Source organism: Psittacula echo (genome assembly GCF_963264785.1).
Source record: "Psittacula echo genome assembly, chromosome: 1".
Lineage (NCBI taxonomy): Eukaryota > Metazoa > Chordata > Aves > Psittaciformes > Psittacidae > Psittacula > Psittacula echo.
Genome location: NC_137735.1, coordinates 53,853,594 through 53,873,851, shown reverse-complemented (window position 1 = coordinate 53,873,851; position 20,258 = coordinate 53,853,594). Strand labels below are relative to the sequence as shown.

The following is a 20,258-nucleotide window of genomic DNA, read 5'->3' as shown; positions in this document are numbered from 1 at the left end:
CCGGGAGGAAGCAGGGACAGGACACCTGACCCAAACTAGCCAAAGAGGTATTCCATACCACAGCACGTCATGCCCAGGATGTAACTGGGAGCTACCCGGAAGGGCACGTCCTCTTTTCTGTCGGGCTCTTTTCCGACGGGCAGTATCGTATTCTCTTCCCTTGTTATTTCTCTTATCATTATTATTATTGGTGGCAGCAGTAGTGATTTGTGTTATACCTTAGTTACTGGACTGTTTTTATCTCAACCCGTGGGAGTTACATTCTTTCAATTCTCCTCCCCATCCCTCTGGGGGGTTGGGGGGGAAGTAGACTGCGTGGTTCTAATTTACAGCCAGGGCTTAAACCATGACAGAAGGATCAACAGAGACAACATGTGGTGAACTGACCACAGTCCCCATTCCCTGTCCCCCTGAGTCTTGGTAAGGCAGAGGAGGTAGAGAACTGGGGAGTGAAGTGAAGCCTGGGAAGGAGGGATGGGTGGGGGGAAGGTGATTTTAAGATTTGGTTTTATTTCTCCGTTATCCTGCTCTGATTTGATTGGTAGTAAATTAGACTGACTTCTTTAGTTGAGTCTGCTTTGGCCTTAATGTTGGCTGCTGAGTGATCTCCCTGCCCTTACCTCAGTCCGTGAGCCTTTTGTCGTACGTTCTCTCCCCTCTCCAGCTGCAGAGGGGAGCGATAGAGCAGCTTTGGTGGGCAGCTGCCATCCAGCCAGGGTCAACTCACGACATGGCATAATTTGAAAGTAGATGAGGCTTGGAATGCACAGCAGAGGCACACCGTGCTCAGCTCCACCCAACCCCTCGCACCAGGGCGTTGTGCCAGGTGAGGGCAAGTACATTGGTGCAGGAGCAGTGATGGGCCTGTGCTGGTGAATGTCCATGGAACCCATGGGTCAGGCAATCACACAAATGGAGCAGGTGTTGCACATGGTAAGAAATATGCATCCTCTCAGGACACTTCTCCATGGCTAATTTTTGTCATCGATATGATCAGCACATTGTCCTTGGTCACTGTTCACTGAAACACTCCAACAGGTTAATGAGTACCTGGACTCTGAAACTACAGGACTGGGGACAGGCACAGCCACAGCCAGTGTGTGTTTCTTAAGCAGCTTGCACAACGGCATGTTTTAATGTATTAACTGGGCTCTTCCGAGTGTCACCAAAGTAATCCAAAGTAAACCTTCGTGTTCTCACTGCATCCCTGCTGCTATGAATTCAAGAGCCACTCTTCCCTTTTCTCTTTGGAGCTGCAGTATCCGTGGGAGCAGCGGGTTTGGAGGGCAGCTTCCCAGAGAGGTGGAAAGAGGGAACACCTTCCAGCCAAGGCTTTTGCCTTCTTCCCGTGATGTTGAGGACAACCCTAGGGAGGGTATGAAACGGGTGGAGAAGAGTGTGACAAAGGAGTAAGGGAGACAAAAGCACTATGAAGAGTGAGGTTTCAGCAGATGGCTGGTTTATTTTCATTCTGGCACTTTGACTGACTAAGGGGTGGGACTCTGAGCTGGGAGGCTTGGCTAAAAGGTCAGGGCAGCGCACTTGCAGGAGCACTTCACAAGACCAGCTTCCAGTGCCTGGACAGGATTTGGGGTATCAGCAAGCTGACTGCTTAGCAGCTGACTGAATTCTCGGCTCAAGGATTCGGTGGTGGCAGGGTTTGAGACAGACACACTGGTCAACATGAGCACGGCAGGCAAAGTAAGGACAAGTTTCTATTAGAAGTTTCTTTCCTGCAGCTGAGTAGTGCATGTGTAAATGCAGTTTCTTTGCTGGGACACCCTTAGTTCTGGTGCTATAGCACAGATGAGAGTTTAGGAGGAAGCTGGTGCAGGAGAGCAGCCCTTACTTGCAGGCCACTGTACTCTCCTCTGAAATGGTTTTACATAAGAAAGAAGATAAAATATAAAATGAAGAACATTACTTGTTTACTTATTTATTTATTTATTTAAGAACTTGAGGTAAGAGCACCAGGATAAGAATAACCTTCCCCAGCATTAGTAAACTATTTTTAACCCCTGATTGGACAGTTTGAAACGTGATGCAATGTAGTAAGTGTTCAGATCAATGTATTTATCAGCTCCAGCAGTTTCTATTCTGAGATCCCGCGGTGGTTTAAGCTATTTTTAGCTTCTTTATTATTCATATCAGCTTGTTTTCAAAAAAACCCCATGGTTAATATTGTGTTACATTTTGGGGTGTAATTGTGATGATGTTAGAACAGTCATTAAATTTCAATATGTGCATAACAACTCTGGAGCTTAAGGTAATGATGATCCAAAGTAAGTATTATATGCATCAGTATGAGCGTATGTATCAGTACTGAGCTGGGACTGAAATGAGTATTTGCATCTTTGCTAGAAAGTGAGAAGAGAGATGTAGGTGAATTCCACTGCTGAAGACAGTATATGTTGCTTCTTGCGCTACCTGAGAGATCCTAACTTGGAGACATGCAGGCAAGGTCGATGGACAGGAACCCAGAACCTAGGAAACGACTGAAGGCCTGTGCCTTGCTGTAATGTGCCTTAAGAAAGTATGGGGATCGGTACTGCTGTTACTGCCAGCTGTCTTCACTATTTTAAAGCCACACAAAACAAGAGGGGACAAAAAATAAATGCTCTCTTTAAGATACCACAAACGCAAAATAACCTGTAGTTCACTTGTAGGTAAATTCACCAAGTTTGGGGTTTTTCCCTGTAGTTTTCTTCCTCCTCCCCTGAAATATGAGCTGGCGTTTCACATGCAGAAATATACGATTCTGTCTGTGTGGTGACTTGCAAGTGCCATTCCCTTTTTCTTTGCTCTGTTTGCAGATTATTAAATGCAAAGCAGCAGTAATGTGGGAAGCCAATAAACCATTTTCTATTGAGGAAGTGGAAGTTGCCCCACCAAAAGCGCACGAAGTTCGCGTAAAGGTACTAAAAAATAAAAATCAAAGCAACTATTATTCTGTCTTGCTGTTTATCAGGATCAGTTCTATAGATTTTTAGGATCCAGTCAGAAGACATTCAATAGCTGAGTAGTTAGTATTCAGTAGTTACTATTAGAATCATAGAATAGAATCATAGCATAGTTAGTGCTGGAAAGGACCTTAAGATCATCTAGCTCCAACCCGCCTGCCGTGAGCAGGGACACCTCACACTAAACCATGCCACCGAAGTCCTCATCCAGTCTGGCCTTGAACACCGCCAAGGATGGAGCATTCACAACCTCCTTGGGCAACCCATTCTAGTGCCCCACCAGCCTAACTGTAAAGAATTTCTTCCTTATATCCAATCTAAATTTCCCCTGTTTGAAGTTTGAACCCATTGCCCCTTGTCCTGTCACTACAGTCCCTGATGAATAGTCCATCCCCAACATCCTTGTAGGCCCCCTTCAGATACTGGAAGGCTGCTATGAGGTCTCCATGCAGCCTTTCTTCTCCAGGCCGAACAGCCCCAACTTGGGGAGCTTCGTTTTTCAACTGGGTGCTGAGCATCTCTCACATTTCAGGACCTTTCTCAGTGGGATTCAGCAGCTGTTTTTATTTTAGAGCAGTTTCAAGTGTTAGACCAGTGAGAAGAACCCTCTCGTGGGGTTGACAACTCCATTTGTCAGAACAAAAGCTCTACAGACATACCTGAATGTTTCAAAAGAAATACTGCTACTGTGCTACCTGCAAGAAAAGGCAAATGTGATATAAAATACTATGTATAGCCTCAATTTTTGTATGTATGACATATACGTATATTTAAAATACATAAATAACATATAATAATTAAAATGTAATTATATATGATGCTATGCCATTGTATAACATGTATTTTATGTAACATATCTCTTATATATTGTAATATCATCTGAAATAAGGAATAGAAAATATATATAATATTTCTAGGTTTATAAATACTATTTGATGGTTAATTTATATTTACTTGATATGATAATCTTTCTACAATATTGCAACCTTTTTCTATTTATGTATTTATCTATAAATATTGAAATATTTTATTGCATTCTGTTCTTCATATATGATTACATTGCTAGAACTTGGGTCCTGCCAGATAATCAATGAGACTTCCTACGGAGCTCAGTAGTGCAGAGCAAACATTCCCAAAGGAGCCTTGCTTTGTAGATTAAAGGCTAACGCAACCCATAAAAATCATGAATCATGCAAACTAAAGTGTTTTCCCTGTAGTTATTATGTGTATATGTGATTTTGGAAGGAAGCAAATCACTTCTCCAAAGGTATGATACCATTTCACTTCCACACATGCCATGATGTAGTTAATTGCTGACATATTCTTGTCTTTCTTCTAAATCAGATGGTGGCCACAGGGATCTGTCGCTCTGATGACCATGTGATAACTGGTGCACTGGTTATGCCTTTTCCAATAATTCTTGGGCATGAAGCTGCTGGTATTGTGGAGAGTGTTGGGCAGGGAGTAACCTCAATCAAACCAGGTGTGAAACAGCACTGAACACAAACTCTCTGCTGATTCTCCTATTTCCTGACACTCCTGTCTAAGTCAAATATGATAACATGCATAAGTGCTTATATTGCAGAGGAGAAAATGTTCCAACTCTTATTTTTTCAAGGCTATCTTAAACGATGCTACATGGTGTCTACACCTTTTTGTGTTACCATTCTTGATTTATTTTCAGATTTTCTATTCGATTTCTTTGGTTTTGGGAAAAACATCTGCAGCTTGCTTTCTACCTACGTAGCACTTCTCTTGTCATGGGATTAAGAACAGATTCTTTGCTCTTTGACACAGAAAATCAGCTATTACAGGTTCTCTAACCCCAGTTTATACAGCTCATCTCAAGAGTAAGTCAAAGCAAAGCACTAGTCAACATGTCAAAACACTTTCTTTCCATTCTCCTAACAGTCAAATAACCCACTGACTTCAGTAGACCCGAGCTCAGGTCTGTGTGTTCCATTACTTCATTTCAAAGATATCAGGGCATGACTGGGGTGCCCACCCTGCTGCAGGCTTTGCTTTTGCTTTGCACAGTACCAGTGCAGGTGAGACAGCACTGCTCACTGAGAGCTGGGTTGCTTTGAAGAGGACACTTCTCTGGACCAGCTGCTCCTCTCCCTACGCTCCCTTGGAACCACAGTGGGTAGAAAGAGAAGTTAGTGAAAGATGCTGATGTTCCTCCAACTGCTGCAAGATGAGACAGCATTTCTGTACATCTGTGTGGAAGCAAACAGACTCTAATAAGGACTAAATTATTAACAGAAATTATGCAGTGAACAAAATCTGCACAGTAGTGCTTGATTTTATCCAGGCAGTTTGTTACAATATCTAAGTAGTTAATTTTTAACACCTCCGTATTCCCAGTGCCTTTGTACTGACAACAGATATGTAGTCTGTCCAAAGCAGGTTGGTAAGTGAGATAAGAAAAAATTTTACTTGGCCTTTCTGCTTTAGCTCCAAACAAATATGTATATTGCAAATTTCAGTGACAGCTCTAGCTGCTTTTTCTCTTCCATCTGGCTTCATAAATCACTCTATTGTCTAATTCTAGCTGCCACGTGTTTCCGGGTGAAACAGCAGGCCTGAACACACACAAAATCATGTTTCTTGGATGTTGCTTAGTTTACACCTTCAAGTTCTAAAAAGGACTCCCAAGATGTGCAAAGTTTCTTTGACAGAATGATTACTAGGCCTGTGTCACAGTTCTAAGTTAGCTGAGGGCCGGGGCAGAGGGGGAGCGTTTCATGTTCTGTGGGTATTTTCCATGTTTTAGTGGTAATCAAAGATTTCCCTTGCTTTTCAATGTGTCAAGGATGTGACATTTTAGAGCTGCCAAATCACAAATTGATCTCTGTTAGGGGTTACCTGTTTAGAGATTATGAGGGATTTACCACACATCATTGCTGTGGAAAAGGCATAGCAGTAAAAATTGCACTGGGAAGCTGTGTGCTATTTTGTCCATCATGTAAGAGTGCTAGAGAAAGAGAGATGTCTTATCTTGTGTGTGTCACTGCTTCTCTGACAAACATTTTACCTGCTTTACTCCAATGCAAGAGTAAAATAGGAAAGAGACTCAAGAGGGTTGGTAAATTAATGCTCAATTTCCCATTCTCTGTATGTGCAGTTTACAGCCGTGTTATCTTGGCCCTCCAATCTCCTGTTGCAGTGGGTGCCAATTTTTATCTCAGTTTCTTTACCTGTGTATTACTATTTTCCTTTCAAGTAGAAGATGCAATAAACTGCTGAATGAGTACTTCGGGAATGTCAGCAGCTAACGGAGTTCTATGACATAGCTCAGATTCAGTTCTGTGAAAGACACCAGGAGGTTTGTGTATTGAAATCAGTTGTCATAACTTTGCCCTGGTTACGTTCTTTCTGACAGAGAGAGATGGTGTATCCTCCACGGGCAGCAGAAGGCAATAGAATCATAGAATCATAGAATAGTTTGGGTTGGAAAGGACCTTAAGATCACCTCGTTCCAACCCCCCTGCCATGGGAAGGGACACCCCACACTAAACCATGCCACCCAAGGCCTCATTCAACCTGGCCTTGAACACCGCCAAGGAGGAAGCATTCACAGCCTCCCTGGGCAACCCATTCCAGTGCCTCACCACCCTCTCAGTAAAGAATTTCTTCCTTATATCCAATCTAAACTTCCCCTGTTTAAGTTTGAACCCATTACCCCTTGTCCTGTCACTATAGTCCCTGATGAATAGTCCCTCCCCAGCATCCTTGTAGGCCCCCTTCAGATACTGGAAGGCTGCTATGAGGTCTCCACGCAGCCTTCTCTTCTCCAGGCTGAACAGCCCCAACTTTCTCAGCCTGCCTTCATACAGGAGGTGCTCCAGTCCCCTGATCATCCTTGTGGCCCTCCTCTGGACTTGACTCCTAGCACACATTTGCTTAGGGATTAAATACATTTGCTCCATGTTTTTATGTGCATGCTTCTTGTTTGCCTTTTTAAATCCTGTCATTACTGTATTATTTCTAGGAGATAAGGTTATTCCACTCTTTGTGCCATACTGTGGGGAGTGCAGCAGTTGCTTAAGCACCAAGGGTAATCTGTGCATCAAAAATGAGTGAGTTTTCCTGGGTCACCTACAACCCTTATTTGACTTTGATTTATGCAAAGCTGATCACACTCAATGGATTTCACTTGCCATCATTTCTGTTCATCTTTCAAACAGCCTTTTTTCCGGTACTGGATTAATGCCTGATGGCACCACTAGATTCACCTGTAAAGGAAAAGCAATTCACCATTTTTTGGGTACCAGCACCTTCACTGAATACACAGTACTGCATGAAACTTCTGTAGCCAAAATCGATTCTGCTGCTCCTCTGGAAAAAGTTTTTGTAATTGGCTGTGGATTTTCAACTGGTTATGGGGCTGCTGTGCAGACTGCCAAGGTAAGTATCATGGTGGGTGTTTCTGGTAACTCATGACGGCCTATTCAGGATTGTATGGCCTGCATGTGGGGTATCAGCAGAGCAGCCAGGAGGTGTAGACTCTGTTGCAGAGTTCAGGATAGAAGGAAGATACTTGTGTTTTGCCTACTTCAGTTTCTGTGTCTCTAAGGTACTGAGAAGCCTTCAAATCAAAATCCAGTAAAAATGCATATTACCATCTGTTAATTTTTCTCTCATGGCTTTATTACCCCTAGAAAAAACATTACAAAGGAGATGATTTGTTTTATTGTAACTGGAATCTAGGAAGCCTATATTTGCAACACTCAGAAATCGTAGCAATACACAAATGTGACTTTTACAGGTGTCATTGTCTCCAGTGGCACTACAGATTTTAACACCACTGGAATATAAAGCGTTGTAGAAAAAAAAACATGTCTCTGAACCTAAAGCTTGAGAAGAGTGATGAAAATCTGGTCTCAGAAATGTATTTTAGGGACAATTTATCTTAGTCACATGTAGGATTATAACAGTATAGCTGGCTGCTGCACTAGTAGGCATGGATGTGCAAATTCCTTCTCAGCAGGTAATCTCTAAATTACAAGAAGTAGCTTAACTGAAAACATGTTGGTAGTAAGAAAAAGCATTGTACTTTATAGACTGTTAGAGTATGGCATGTTTGTCTGGGTATTACAGGTGGAACCAGGCTCCACCTGTGCCATCTTCGGCCTTGGAGGAGTTGGCCTCTCTGTTATCATGGGCTGCAAGGTGGCTGGAGCTTCCCGCATCATTGCTATTGATATCAATAATGACAAGTTTGCCAAGGCCAAAGAACTGGGAGCCACAGACTGCGTCAACCCTAGAGATTTCAAGAAGCCTATTCACGAGGTGTTGATCGAAATGACTGGCCAAGGTGTGGACTACGCCTTTGAGGTTGTTGGCCATATCGAAACCATGGTATGCAACCAAAAGATGTCATCAAATGAGGCATTAGTGTGTTAGGTCTGTCTTTGCTAACCCAGTAAGCACCAAGGTTGAGGAGCTGAGAGCCACTGGCAAAGTGTCAGGCTACCTTCAAACCTCTTAAGTCCAGCTGTCTGCCATTGAGATGCAGGGGCATGCTCAAAACCTTAGGGCAGAGAACTTGAGCATAGTCCCGTGGCCTAACCAGGGTGGCTAAATTTCACATAGCCCACTGTCTGCTTTCCAGCAGTGGCTTATTGCTGATGTCTAAGACAAAATGGGGAGGGAGAGCAAAGCTAGGACATAGCTAACCCCTGACAACAAACACAACGGTGTGAGCAGATTCAATGGACACTGTTTGATGTGGTTTCAGTTACAAAAAGTGAATTGCAAGCAGAGCCCTGAGAGGAGGAGGAATGCAAACTTGGGCCTCAGCGGCAAATCTTGTGTGACTGTGGGTGTCCCTCTGTTCCCAATGCAGACCTCAGCCTTGGCCTGTTGCCATTACAACAGTGGAGTCAGTGTGATTGTGGGAGTGCCCCCTGCAGCACAGAAGATCACTTTTGACCCCATGCTCATCTTCACTGGTCGCACCTGGAAAGGCTGTGTCTTTGGAGGTAAGGGCTTGGAAAGAAGTGATTTAACTGGCTTGGGAAACTTGCAAGTTACCTGGAATGAAATAGCGTATGTATAAATCCATTGCTTAGGTTGTCCTACTGGAAGTAATATTGATGGCTGTTTTGCTGACAAAGAAGCACAAAGGGAACTAGTTATGGAAACTGTTAGTTAATGGTGAGAGAAAGAGAGAGAAAACCAGAGATGGAGGTGGGAGAGAAGAGACAGAGGAAGAGTAGAAGACAAAAAGATAGGAAAAAAAATAGTGGGGAAGCGGAGAAGGGAAATAAAGGGGGCAAATGAGAAAAAAAAGAAGTGAGGGAGAAAGAAAGGTAGAAGGAGAGAGGAAAATGAGAGGGAGGGGAGGGAGGAGAAGAGATTAAAATAGAAAAGAAAAAACAGATAAGGAGAAAGAAAAGGGAAAGATAAGAGAAATGGACAAAGGAAGATCAAGCTTGGCAAGCCCAAGCTCGCTCAACACAAAGCTGAAGGCCACCGAAAACTTGGCTCCAGCAGCAGGTTTTCTCACTCCCAGCCACTTCCTCTTATGTATTCAATAGACACCTGAATAGAACAGCAGAGACAAATCAGGTTCCTCTGGAAGGACATCTGACTGAGACAGTTTTATCTAGTACTGCTTGAAAGAAAAAAGAGGCATATCTACCCCATGCCCCCTCAGTTTTGATCAGTCAGTCCAGTTTCCAGTTCCCAACATAGATGTCCCCACTCTGGCTTTTGTATGATGTGTGGTTTAGTGAGCAGCAGACGTCAACAGACAAGTTGGAACAGTATTTAATGTGGGGAAAAGTTTGGATTCTGTAAAGATTAAAATTTTTAGAGGTCTGCCACCAGTAAAGCACTTATTGGGCTTGTTGTATGTAGAACAGCTGCACTTCAACCCATGTTTTCTGCTGGCCCTCTGTGTTACAGGGGTAAAGACATGCTGCAGCATTTCATCATGCTGTTCTCTTATTGAAAGTTTACCTAAAACTTTAAGCTGCCAATGGGTTTATGTATTTCCCAAGCCTTTGATGTTTCATTTTGCATTATCTGTGGGTTTTTTCAGGCTGGAAGAGTAAAGATTCAGTCCCTAAACTGGTTGCTGACTACATGAAGAAAAAATTTGTTCTGGATCCATTAATAACTCATAGACTTCATTTCACTAAAATCAATGAAGGAATTGATCTGCTAAGGACAGGGAAGAGGTAAACCATGTTTAATTGTAAAAGTTCTGTATAAATAACCTAAAGCAGCCGTATGGTAACGCAGAGCGTGACTTCACGGTGGAGAAGGGGAACGGCAGCACACTACATCCCTTAATCTTGCCCAGTATGGTTCCCTGGGTTGCAGTTGTAGTGATACAGGCAGCAAAGCTTCAGCTTTGGAAATACATTGAGCCCTGTCTTTCCTTGTAGAGGAATTTTCACATTTTAGTTTGAACAAAGACACTGGGTGGCAGAGGAAGAAAAGACCCCAGCAGTGAGGAAGTCTGTGCTCACTACCTGTTGGAAAAGAGCACACAAACAAGGGAGCTTGGGAATGCCAAGCTGTGGAGTGCCAGGGTCAAATACGTCACATCTGAAGAAACCTCTTAGACTGAGGAGCAGGAGCACAGAAATAGACAATATTGACTAGAAGAGCAAGTCACCATTCCTGTGGTGAATTACAGTCCCAGTGCAATTAGTCCTAAAGTCACTGGGTAGTTTACCCTGAATTCTGGGGCTTTTCACTAAAGAAAGTGCTTGATGTATACAAACATTGCAAACTCAGAATTTAGCTCTCATGCCTTCCTCAAATCTTGTGAGAGTTCAGCTCAGGCTCTGTTTTCATGGAGTGTTGAAATTGGAAATATTGTTTGCCAGAGACATTTGACAAGATTTGCATGGGAATAACTGGAAATTCTCCTTGGCGGAAGTGGGAAATACATGTGTGTACCTCAGTGCGTGTGGGGACTACCCTTTTTGTAAGGTCTAGCTGTGTATAACTTACGCAGTCTGGAGAATTACATTCACGTTTTCTTTTCATTGTCATTTGCTGGCAGTTATTTTAGGTGTTGCTTGCTCTAAATGTATAAAGCATGTAAGAAAAGAATTTAGCCGCTGAGGTTTGTTCTAAGGTTCTACCTACACAGCACGCATGTCATTTTTTGGCTGTCCTTATTTTAGATGAGCTGTAAATGCCAGTTTTAGGTCTAGTGTGGCAAACGGGAAAGCCATGAGGACAGAGACGCTATCAGCTTTGCTAAAAGACTGGCAGTCCACCTGAAGACGGAGGCCTGTTGCAGCTGACCATCATCACTAGAAGAAACACTTCAGTGTTTCAACACAGAACGAGCTGTGCCACTCAGAGGTTACCCTTAAGAGCCATTCGTAACTGCAGAGACGTGTGTCAGCCCCACTCTGAGGACTTCCCAGGCTCTGTCTGGTGATGAGTTGCCAGGAGCCCCGAGTTCATGACTGAAGGCTATGCAGTTTTGCATGAATGTTGTTCTCCGCAGCACAGTTTGCACATCTGCTTTGCAGTGGTGCTGCAGTGGGGGCTGGGGTGGGCAAGGAGGGAGTACCCTGGCTGACAGCATTAGCCTGCATTAGCAGAGAAAACAGCAGTGTTTTTCTGATGTTAGCCCAGGGGCTTATCTACTGCCACTAACTTGTCCCTTTATATTGCAGTATTCGCACTGTCCTGGTGTTTCAGGATTCCTAATTGTTAACAGCAGATGGCTTAGCACCAGTACAAACTTCATTATCCTCCAGTACAACTGGTATGAAACACAAGCCAAGATGTTTCTGAAAGGTCCACCACGTCCCCTCGGAATAAAAGGATCAAGCTCAAACGCCAGACTTCAAGCACAGTGTTTATAAATGAAATAATCTTTTCTTCTGCCTCTTTCTACTGATTCTTGCTTTAAATCCTCTTTACACAGAAGAAATTGTGCTGCAGTTTTCCTCTAATGGCGTATTATGAATGACAGGACTTGCTGCTGTCACAGGTGTTAGAAAAGGTTTGGATTTTTCAAATGGCCTTTAATACGCACTCTTTTAATAACAGCAAAATGAAGGGCCTTTATAACACTGTGGCTCAGCACAGTAAAATTTTAGTCAGAACTGTGTGTCCATCCTGAATGATTTTAGCATTCCATTACTTGACAGGCAAGGAAATTACTGCAGAGATTAAAAATCATGGGGACCTTGCATTTGAATTAAAAATTTCAGTTAAGGATATTTCAGTAAATCAAAGACTTACAGCCTGAAGAATGTCTCACCACCAAATTAACACTTCCAGGCATCTCATATGAAACTGCTGTGGTGCTGTTCTGTGGTGGTGTTCTTCTGCTTGGTTGCTTTTACCTTTGTATCTCTTTCTTAGGAATGCTCTAGTTGTTTTACCAGTATAGTTTGAGATCTTTGGCCAATTTATACAAGTGCCTCTGGTGCTTGGGAGACAATGTGAAGAAATATGAACGTGCATCAAGTATTGTTATTTGTTACCATTAAATAAAGAGGCAGTGTGTTAACCTTTAAATGTAAATACAGAGTAAATGGGAAGAAACACGTGACTGGTAACAGTTTGCACGTAGTAGAACACAAAGCATCTTACTGCTTTCTGCGTTTGCAGCGAGGAAACAGGAGAAGAGGCTATTTCTGTCTTTGGTATATGTGATCAGCATTGACTTATCTCTTGAAGTTCTACTCAGAGCTTGCAGGCTCTCGTGGGCATGGTGGCTGGGCAGCAAAGCCTGTGAAGCAAGGGGACTGTGTGCTAATGATGACTGACGTGCTTATGTCAGCAGAAAGAGTCCTTGAGCAGCCCAGCTGGGTTAATGGTTTGAGGATGAGTTCACCCAGAGATTAGACTTTAACAGAAGATCCTTAAACACGTGTATGTATAAAACTCCATTCACGCAGCAGTTCAGACCCAAACTTCAGTCATTTGTTTCTGTGGGGTTACCTGTGCAGTCAGGTGCAAAGACTTTGTCTGGCCCATAAAGTAATTCCTTTCACATGCAGTTCAGTTGAAGAGTTCTCCTCTCTTTCAAAGCAGGTTGTGTGAGAACCAACAGTGTGAATGGGATCACTGTTCAAAGCAGAATGAGACGGGATTTAATTCCACTTCATGTCATCAGATGTCATCTGTGGTAGCATGGATTCAGTACAAAGAAAAGCTTAATAATATTTCAATTTTCAGAGTATTTTAGCAAAATGTTTTCTGTGGAGGCCAAGCTACTTTATTGTATATTTAAGTCCTAAATTAAACAGAAGCCAAAGGAAGGCTGTTTTAACCTAGCTTGTGAGGACAGAAAGAAAGGAGTATGGAGAGGTAAAGTACCCTCCATATGCCAGATAAAAGCTTTTTCCAAGGCGTTCTCTACTGCATTAAGGGTAGAGGGTATAACAGCAGTCTTGAGGGTAGAAGAATAAAACCAAAAATATTGCCAGGGGATAAAGTACAAGAAATCTCCTCGCCTCTGTCCTCTTCAGGATCATGCAAAGCCCATCTCTGTTGTTGCAATCTGCCAAGCATAGTAAACACCTACTGTTAGTGTCTTTATTAGGACAGTTGCTGGCATCCAAAACAATGAACACATAAAATCATTCTTATTAGGGACATTTATAAGGCAGCCATCCAATTCTGCATTCACAAGGAGGAATGAAGTGGCTTCTGACTGGGGAATGACGAAATAGTTGACACTACCAAGAGTCTTCCTCCCTGCAGATCCCCACCCACCCTCAGGTAAAGATTGATTTGTGTGTTTGTGCAGTTGTGAATGGCGTGTTTCTGACACACTTCCCAATGGCTCTCTGATGCTGAGGTGCTCCAGGTGGGATCAGGGCCACATGCAGCGTCTTTCTGTGAGTCCCCATTTAGGAGCTGTCTGTGAATGAGCAGGATCCACACTCCCCATCAGAACACAGTCTGCCCGTTAACACATGGTAACACTATGAAAAATCCTCAAAAGCCATGAAAAATCCAGTAACGTCTCACGAGACAAACCCTTTGTGTGACAAAGCACAAATGGTGTTTCCTTAGACCTTAAACCACGCTAGCATTTATCAAACATCACTTGGCTTCCCGTGCAGCCTGTGCCTGCCCATACAAATTCTGACTCAACAGATCAGTTACAGTCTGCCTGAACAGCTTGAAGAATACTTTTGTTTTCAGCTAAGCACGGACACATCAGTCCACTTGTGAAGAGTGCAAAGCACATGAAAGCAACTAATCCTGGATAAGAACCACATCTTTGCTCCACCAAGCGTGGTGAGTGAAGTGACAGGGTAATAAGCATGGATGTGCGACCCAACTGTATAGCTGGGTGTCCTAAGCAGGAGTCTACAGAGTAATGCCTTCCTGATCCATGAATGCTGCATTTTTTTCTGATCAGGACTAACCTGTCTTGCACCAGGTTTGCAACAGATTGCATCTGTTAACAGATGGCTTTGATTTTTCAAAATATTAATATTAGTTTACCTATCATTTTGTTTAACAGCTGAAGAGTTGATTTCTGCTCACTGTAGAATCCTAAATGGTCCCTGCTCCAAGAAGGGGTTTTATGTCATTATTGGTAGTCTGCTAGGAAAGGATCCCATTCCTTAGGTATACAAAAAAATTCCTTTCAGCCACATGGAACAAGGATTTCTTTGTAATGGACAGGCCTCTTCTGGTCTATCATTTGCTTCTAGGTGAGAGCTGATGGGATCATGAAAGTCCTCAAGGCTGAATTAGGAGGGGTTCAACACCTGAGCAAAGATTTTTCTTTTGAGTCAAAAAGAGCTCTCATGCAAAATTTCAAAGCTATAATCAATATATGGCATTTCTGATATGCTGAGGTCAAGTTCACATGTGTGATCAGGAAAATCTGGTTTTCTTTACTGGTGTCTAACCACATCATCTCTATTCTCATCCTCTTCCTCCATCATCTTTCTGTCCTTTTTTTATCAGTCCCTCCTTGGCATCAGCTTAGAGTATATGGTAAGTCCATATAGATTCTAGCTGGTTGCCAAATTACACAGAACAACCATGTGCATTCGGTATTTTAATGTGTGGCATTTGTTTCCAGATTAGCAATGGGAAGGACACATTGCTCTTTGGAGTGGTTTCCATTACTCAGCTTATCCGTTTCAGCTCCAATTCTATTTTAATCCTTTTTACTGCTCAGTTTCCTTAAAATAACAAAAAGAGCATCTCTTCTAGAATATAAATGCAAACTCCGCAGTCTAAAACTACCATCAATAAAACATCCGTAGGTTTATGCAAGGTACATTTTAACCCAGAAAATATTTACTTCTCTGCCCTAGCAAAGAGTTTGTATGGGCAATGAGCCCATACATGAGATTGCAAAAATCCAAAGGAAAACAATGGGCTTGCTCCACAACAGATACGTGAAGCATCAGAGTAGGAAACATTGTTCTCCACTGATTCTCACATAGTGTTAGAGCTTAGTGTGGAAAGAACCCAATACTGAACAGACCGTCATTTCAAACATTTAAATAATTTATTTAAATAATATAAAGTATTTAAAGTTTTCTGTTTGTGACTCTGTACTGTTTTCTTAAGAGATGACAGTCACACTCCATTTCTCATTAAGTGTTCCCTTGGCAGGTCTTCATGTTGTAGAAGTAACACAAATATCAATCAATCTTTGCTTCTAGAACCATGTAAACTAGCACTATGCAGAAGTAACGTACGATGTGAATAATCCTTTGGCATTTATTTTCAGTCAGATACTCTGAGCTCACACTTACACAAATGTTACGAGAGCCCTGTCAAATGCACCAGCGGGACATCAGTGTTTTAAATGCAACCTAGTTCCCATAAAGATCCAATATATCGTGAGATTCTTCTCATTTACACCACTTTAGTGAAACTGTTGGTGATGTGCACCTCTAGCAAATATCATTCATATAAATGAAGCTGCTCTGGGAGAGGACTGGATTGGAGATTAGGAACAGTTTCTTCCTCGAGAGGGTGGCCATGCATTGGAACAGGCTGCCCGGGGCAATGGTGGAATCAATGTCCCTGGAAGTGTTCAAAAACCGCGTAGATGTGGCCCCTCAGTGACACGGTTTAGTGGTGGACTTGGCAGTCCTGGGGTAATGGTTGGACTTGATGATCTCAAAGGTCTTTTCCAACCTAGCAGATTCTATGATTCTGTATCAGTAGCAGTATCTGGTAGAGAAAACTTAGTGCAGTTTGTCCACCGACTCTTTTGGTGTTGACACCACTCCCATGCCGCCTAGTTAGCACTGCTGCCTGAACCTCTTTCCTTTCCCCATACAAACTTCTAGCACCTCTGTCCCCCATTCCTCATAAATCATTACCAAATACGTTGTTTGTTTAAATATTCTGTCAGCAATGTGTAGAGGGAAGCCATGTGACTCGCCTTCTCTTTAAATTACTGAAGATCTTACTATCATTTGTTTCAGAAGAGATTTATTCCCCCCCCCCCCCCCCCCAACCTCAGAAACTAGATTTGCAACTCAGGAAATCTGCAGATCTAGAGACAGAAGAAGATTTGGTTGGTCTCATTATTTAACAAATTTATTTGATATTTAACAAATACGCATTAAGAATTAGCATGTATTTAAACAAGTGCAGCTCACACATATGGGATGGTTAGCACTGAAAGGTAGCAAGGGACGGCAGGTAGTCCCTTATTATTTGAAGCATTTTATACAAAGCAGTAGATAACTTTGTTATTACCGTGTAACATACGTGGACGTGGTTCCATTTTTGCAAATGCTGTTGGACTTTTAATATATTTTCAGCACCAAGTTCCACGGAATATTACAGCACAACCGTGCAAACTCTTCCGCAGAGAACAGGGTTGTCACTGTGAGCAGGTCATTCTGTGAGCAGGTCACTGCCCCTCTCAGTGCTGAACATTGGACCCAAAACTCTATAATGCCTTTTGATCTCTTTCGAGCAACTCTTATCTCAGTCCATAGCCCTTTGAGCTTCTGGAAACCCCTCAGCACGATCAGCAATTACACAACACCACATGAATACACAAATGAGCTATCAGAGGTTAACAAATTCCATCTGCTCCGACAACCTACAGTAGCTTCTGCACACAGAACTCACTCTGGCCTGCAATGAAAATTACCTGTAATTCTCCTAGCTACCTTTTAAACTTAAAACAATAAGACTGCAGGTGATGAGATAACACCAAGATAACTTCTTCAAGGTTACAGTGGAGTGCTAGCAACTTCCTACGGAGAAAACGTTGTAAGAAGTTCCTCCCAATAAATAATGTTTCCCTAATACTGCATGTGTCTGCACAGCCTTAATTTTATAGTAATGACAAGTCTCAGAGAAAGTAATCAATTAGCCCCGAAACTCTGTAACGAACACAAACACATAACTAGATCTGTGCGGGATTGGGACTAAAACCCAAATTCCTTCTTGAAGGAAATCTAAACCTAGATGAAACAAAATCGCTATAAAATAACCCTGCCTGAAGTCAATTGTAACTTGAACTGTTACCAGTTCCTTTGAACTGTTGCTATTTATCCACCATGTATAAAATGATACATCTTCCTTTTCCAGGTTAAGTAAAAGTGGCTCATCCACCTGAGTAAAGGCTGGTAATTGGTGTCATTTTGGCACATCATGATTTCAAGTCCATTGGTGTCCCTATACACTGCCAGAGCCCTTTGGTGGTGTGGCAGCCAAGTGTCCTTAGTGACACCACTTTTTGTTAGTTTGTTTATAATTTATAATTCATACACTTCACGACACAAGATCTTACAATCGACCGTACCTCAGTTTACAAAGGTATGCGGTATATTTACTTATGTGAGAAGTGTTCTACTTGATAAGCAGCAAGTGACTTTTTCCTGTTGGGAAATGGAGAGTCCTAATTTAACTAGTAGCTTGCAATTGTCTTGATGCCATTTTCCACTTACCCCTAAGTGAAATCCCATAAATTTAATAGCTTTGGCACTAGCTAGTTCTTGAACTTGATCTTTTCAGTTGTAGTATTTCTTTACTTTTTCTGCTGCTGCATCCTCCAAAGATGTAGGTGTAGGACCTTGCACTTGGCATGGTTAAACTTCATAAGGTTGGCATCAGCCCACCTCACAAGCGTGTCGAGGTCCCTCTGGATGGCATCCCTTCCCTCCAGCGTATCAACCGAACCACACAGCTTGGTGTCATCAGCAAACTTGCTGAGGGCACACTCAATCCCACTGTCCATGTCACCGACAAAGACGTTGAACAAGACCGGTCCCAACACCGATCCCTGAGGGACACCACTCGTTACCGGTCTCCAGCCGGACATCGAGCCATTGACCACAACTCTTTGCGTGCGGCCATCCAGCCAGTTCTTTATCCACCGAGTGGTCCACCCATCAAATTGATGTCTCTCCAATTTAGGGACAAGGATGTCGTGTGGGACAGTGTCGAACGCTTTGCACAAATCCAGGTAAATGACGTCAACTGCTCTGCCCCTGTCCATCAGTTCCGTAGCCCCATCATAGAAGGTCACCAAATTGGTCAGGCAGGATTTGCCCTTAGTGAAGCCATGCTGGCTGTCACCAAGCACCTCCTTGTTTTTCATGTGCCTTAGCATGCCTTCCAGGAGAATCTGCTCCAAGATTTTGCCAGGCACAGAGGTGGGACTGACTGGTCTGTGATTCCCCGGCTCATCCATTTTCCCCTTCTTGAAAATGGGGGTTATATTTCCCTTTTTCCAGTCGTCGGGAGCTTCACCTGACTGCCATGATTTTTCAAATATGATGGCCAGTGGCTTAGCAACTTCATTCACCAGCTCCTTCAGGACCCATGGATGGATTTCATCAGGTTCCGTGGACTTGTGCACGTTCAGGTTTTTAAGATGGTCTCGAACCAGACCCTCTCCTACAATGGGCCTAAGGTCTTCATTCTCACAGTCCCTGCGTCTGCCTTCCAAGACTTGGGTGGTGCAGTCAGAGCCTTTGCCAGAGAAGACCGAGGCAAAGAAGTCATTGAGAACCTCAGCCTTCTCCAAATCCTGGGTAGCCAGTTCTCCCGATATATTCCAGAGGGGGCCTGCGTTGTCCTTAGTCTGTCTTTTATTCGCAATATACCTATAGAATCCCTTCCTGTTATCCTTAACATCCTTAGCCAAGTTTAATTCTAACTGGGCCTTAGCCTTCCTCACCTGGTCCCTAGCTTCCTGGACAACATCCCTGTATTCTTCCCAGGCCGCCTGTCCCTGCTTCCACCTTCTATAAGCCTCTTTTTTCCTTTGAATTTTCCTCAGCAGCTCCTTATCCATCCAAGGAGGTCTCCTGGCCCTCCTGCTGCACTTCCTTCTAGTTGGGATGCAACACTCCTGAGCTTGGAGCAGGTGATCCTTGAATAACAACCAACAGTCTTGGGCCCCCCTGCCCTCTAGGGCTGTATCCCATGGAACCTTACTAAGCAGGTTTCTGGAGAGGCCAAAGTCTGCTCTCTTGAAGCCCAGGGCAGTGAGATGGCTGCACGCTCTTCTCACTGTCCTGAGGATCTCGAATTCGACCAGCTCATGTTTGCTGCAACCAAGGCTGCCCTGGAGCGTCACATTTCCAACAAGCCCTTCCCTGTTGGTGAGCATGAGGTCAAGCATGGCACCTCTCCTTGTCGGCTCCTCTATTACTTGCAGAAGTAGTCTTCCACACAATTGAGGAACCTCCTGGATTGCTTGTGCCAGGCCATACCATCAAGAGATATCATCAAGAGATATCGTAATACCGTATCGTAAAGAGATATCTCTATTATCTGCATACTACCTGTTACTATATGTGAAGGTGAGTGGGAGATGCTTCAGTGGCTCTGAAGGGGGTAGGGGTCCATGGAAAAGAGGCTCTGTATTGTTTGGGGGTGGCTGTTGCGCAGGAGTAACTTCTGATAGAGTGGGGAGTTGGGAAGGTCTGTTGTTTCCACTGCATGCTCGCAGTTGTTTTTCTTCTCTGGACGTCTGTTTCTCAGTGCTGAGAGGAGACATTCTTTCTCCCTTTCTGGAAAACATTTTGAAAAAGAAAGCTGTCTATTACAAAGCTAGGCTTAGGATTATGTTAGACTGGTTTGGCTTTGTTCCATGTGCAGCTACGAGTACAGAAGCACATCTACTCTGTAGCAAAGAAGCCTCCCTGGACAACTCGTTGAACAGCAGAGACTGTTGCTTTGGAAGTTTCTTCTTCCTTCTTCTGTAAGACTATTCTTCACCCACTCCTCCAGTAGAATTACAAGCAACAGTAAATGTTCATAGTATTAGAGCTGGCCGGAATGGCTTTGTTAAAATGGTAACATACTCTAGGACTGACTTGTGTTGCCTCTGTGTGCTTCAGAAGGGAC

At 43.2% G+C, this 20,258-nt stretch overlaps 1 protein-coding gene across 1 annotated transcript; it reads left to right on the top strand.

Annotated features, from left to right (window-relative positions):
- Positions 1–1,683: 1,683 nt before the first annotated feature.
- LOC308231353 (alcohol dehydrogenase 1-like) lies at positions 1,684–11,648 on the top strand (the record flags this gene model as incomplete). Its single annotated transcript, XM_080636654.1, has 9 exons — positions 1,684–1,701; positions 2,814–2,915; positions 4,305–4,443; positions 6,955–7,042; positions 7,151–7,370; positions 8,064–8,324; positions 8,812–8,947; positions 10,012–10,150; positions 11,615–11,648. The coding sequence occupies 9 exons, from the start codon at positions 1,684–1,686 to the stop codon at positions 11,646–11,648; spliced, it is 1,137 nt and encodes a 378-aa protein (XP_080492780.1).
- Positions 11,649–20,258: the final 8,610 nt, after the last annotated feature.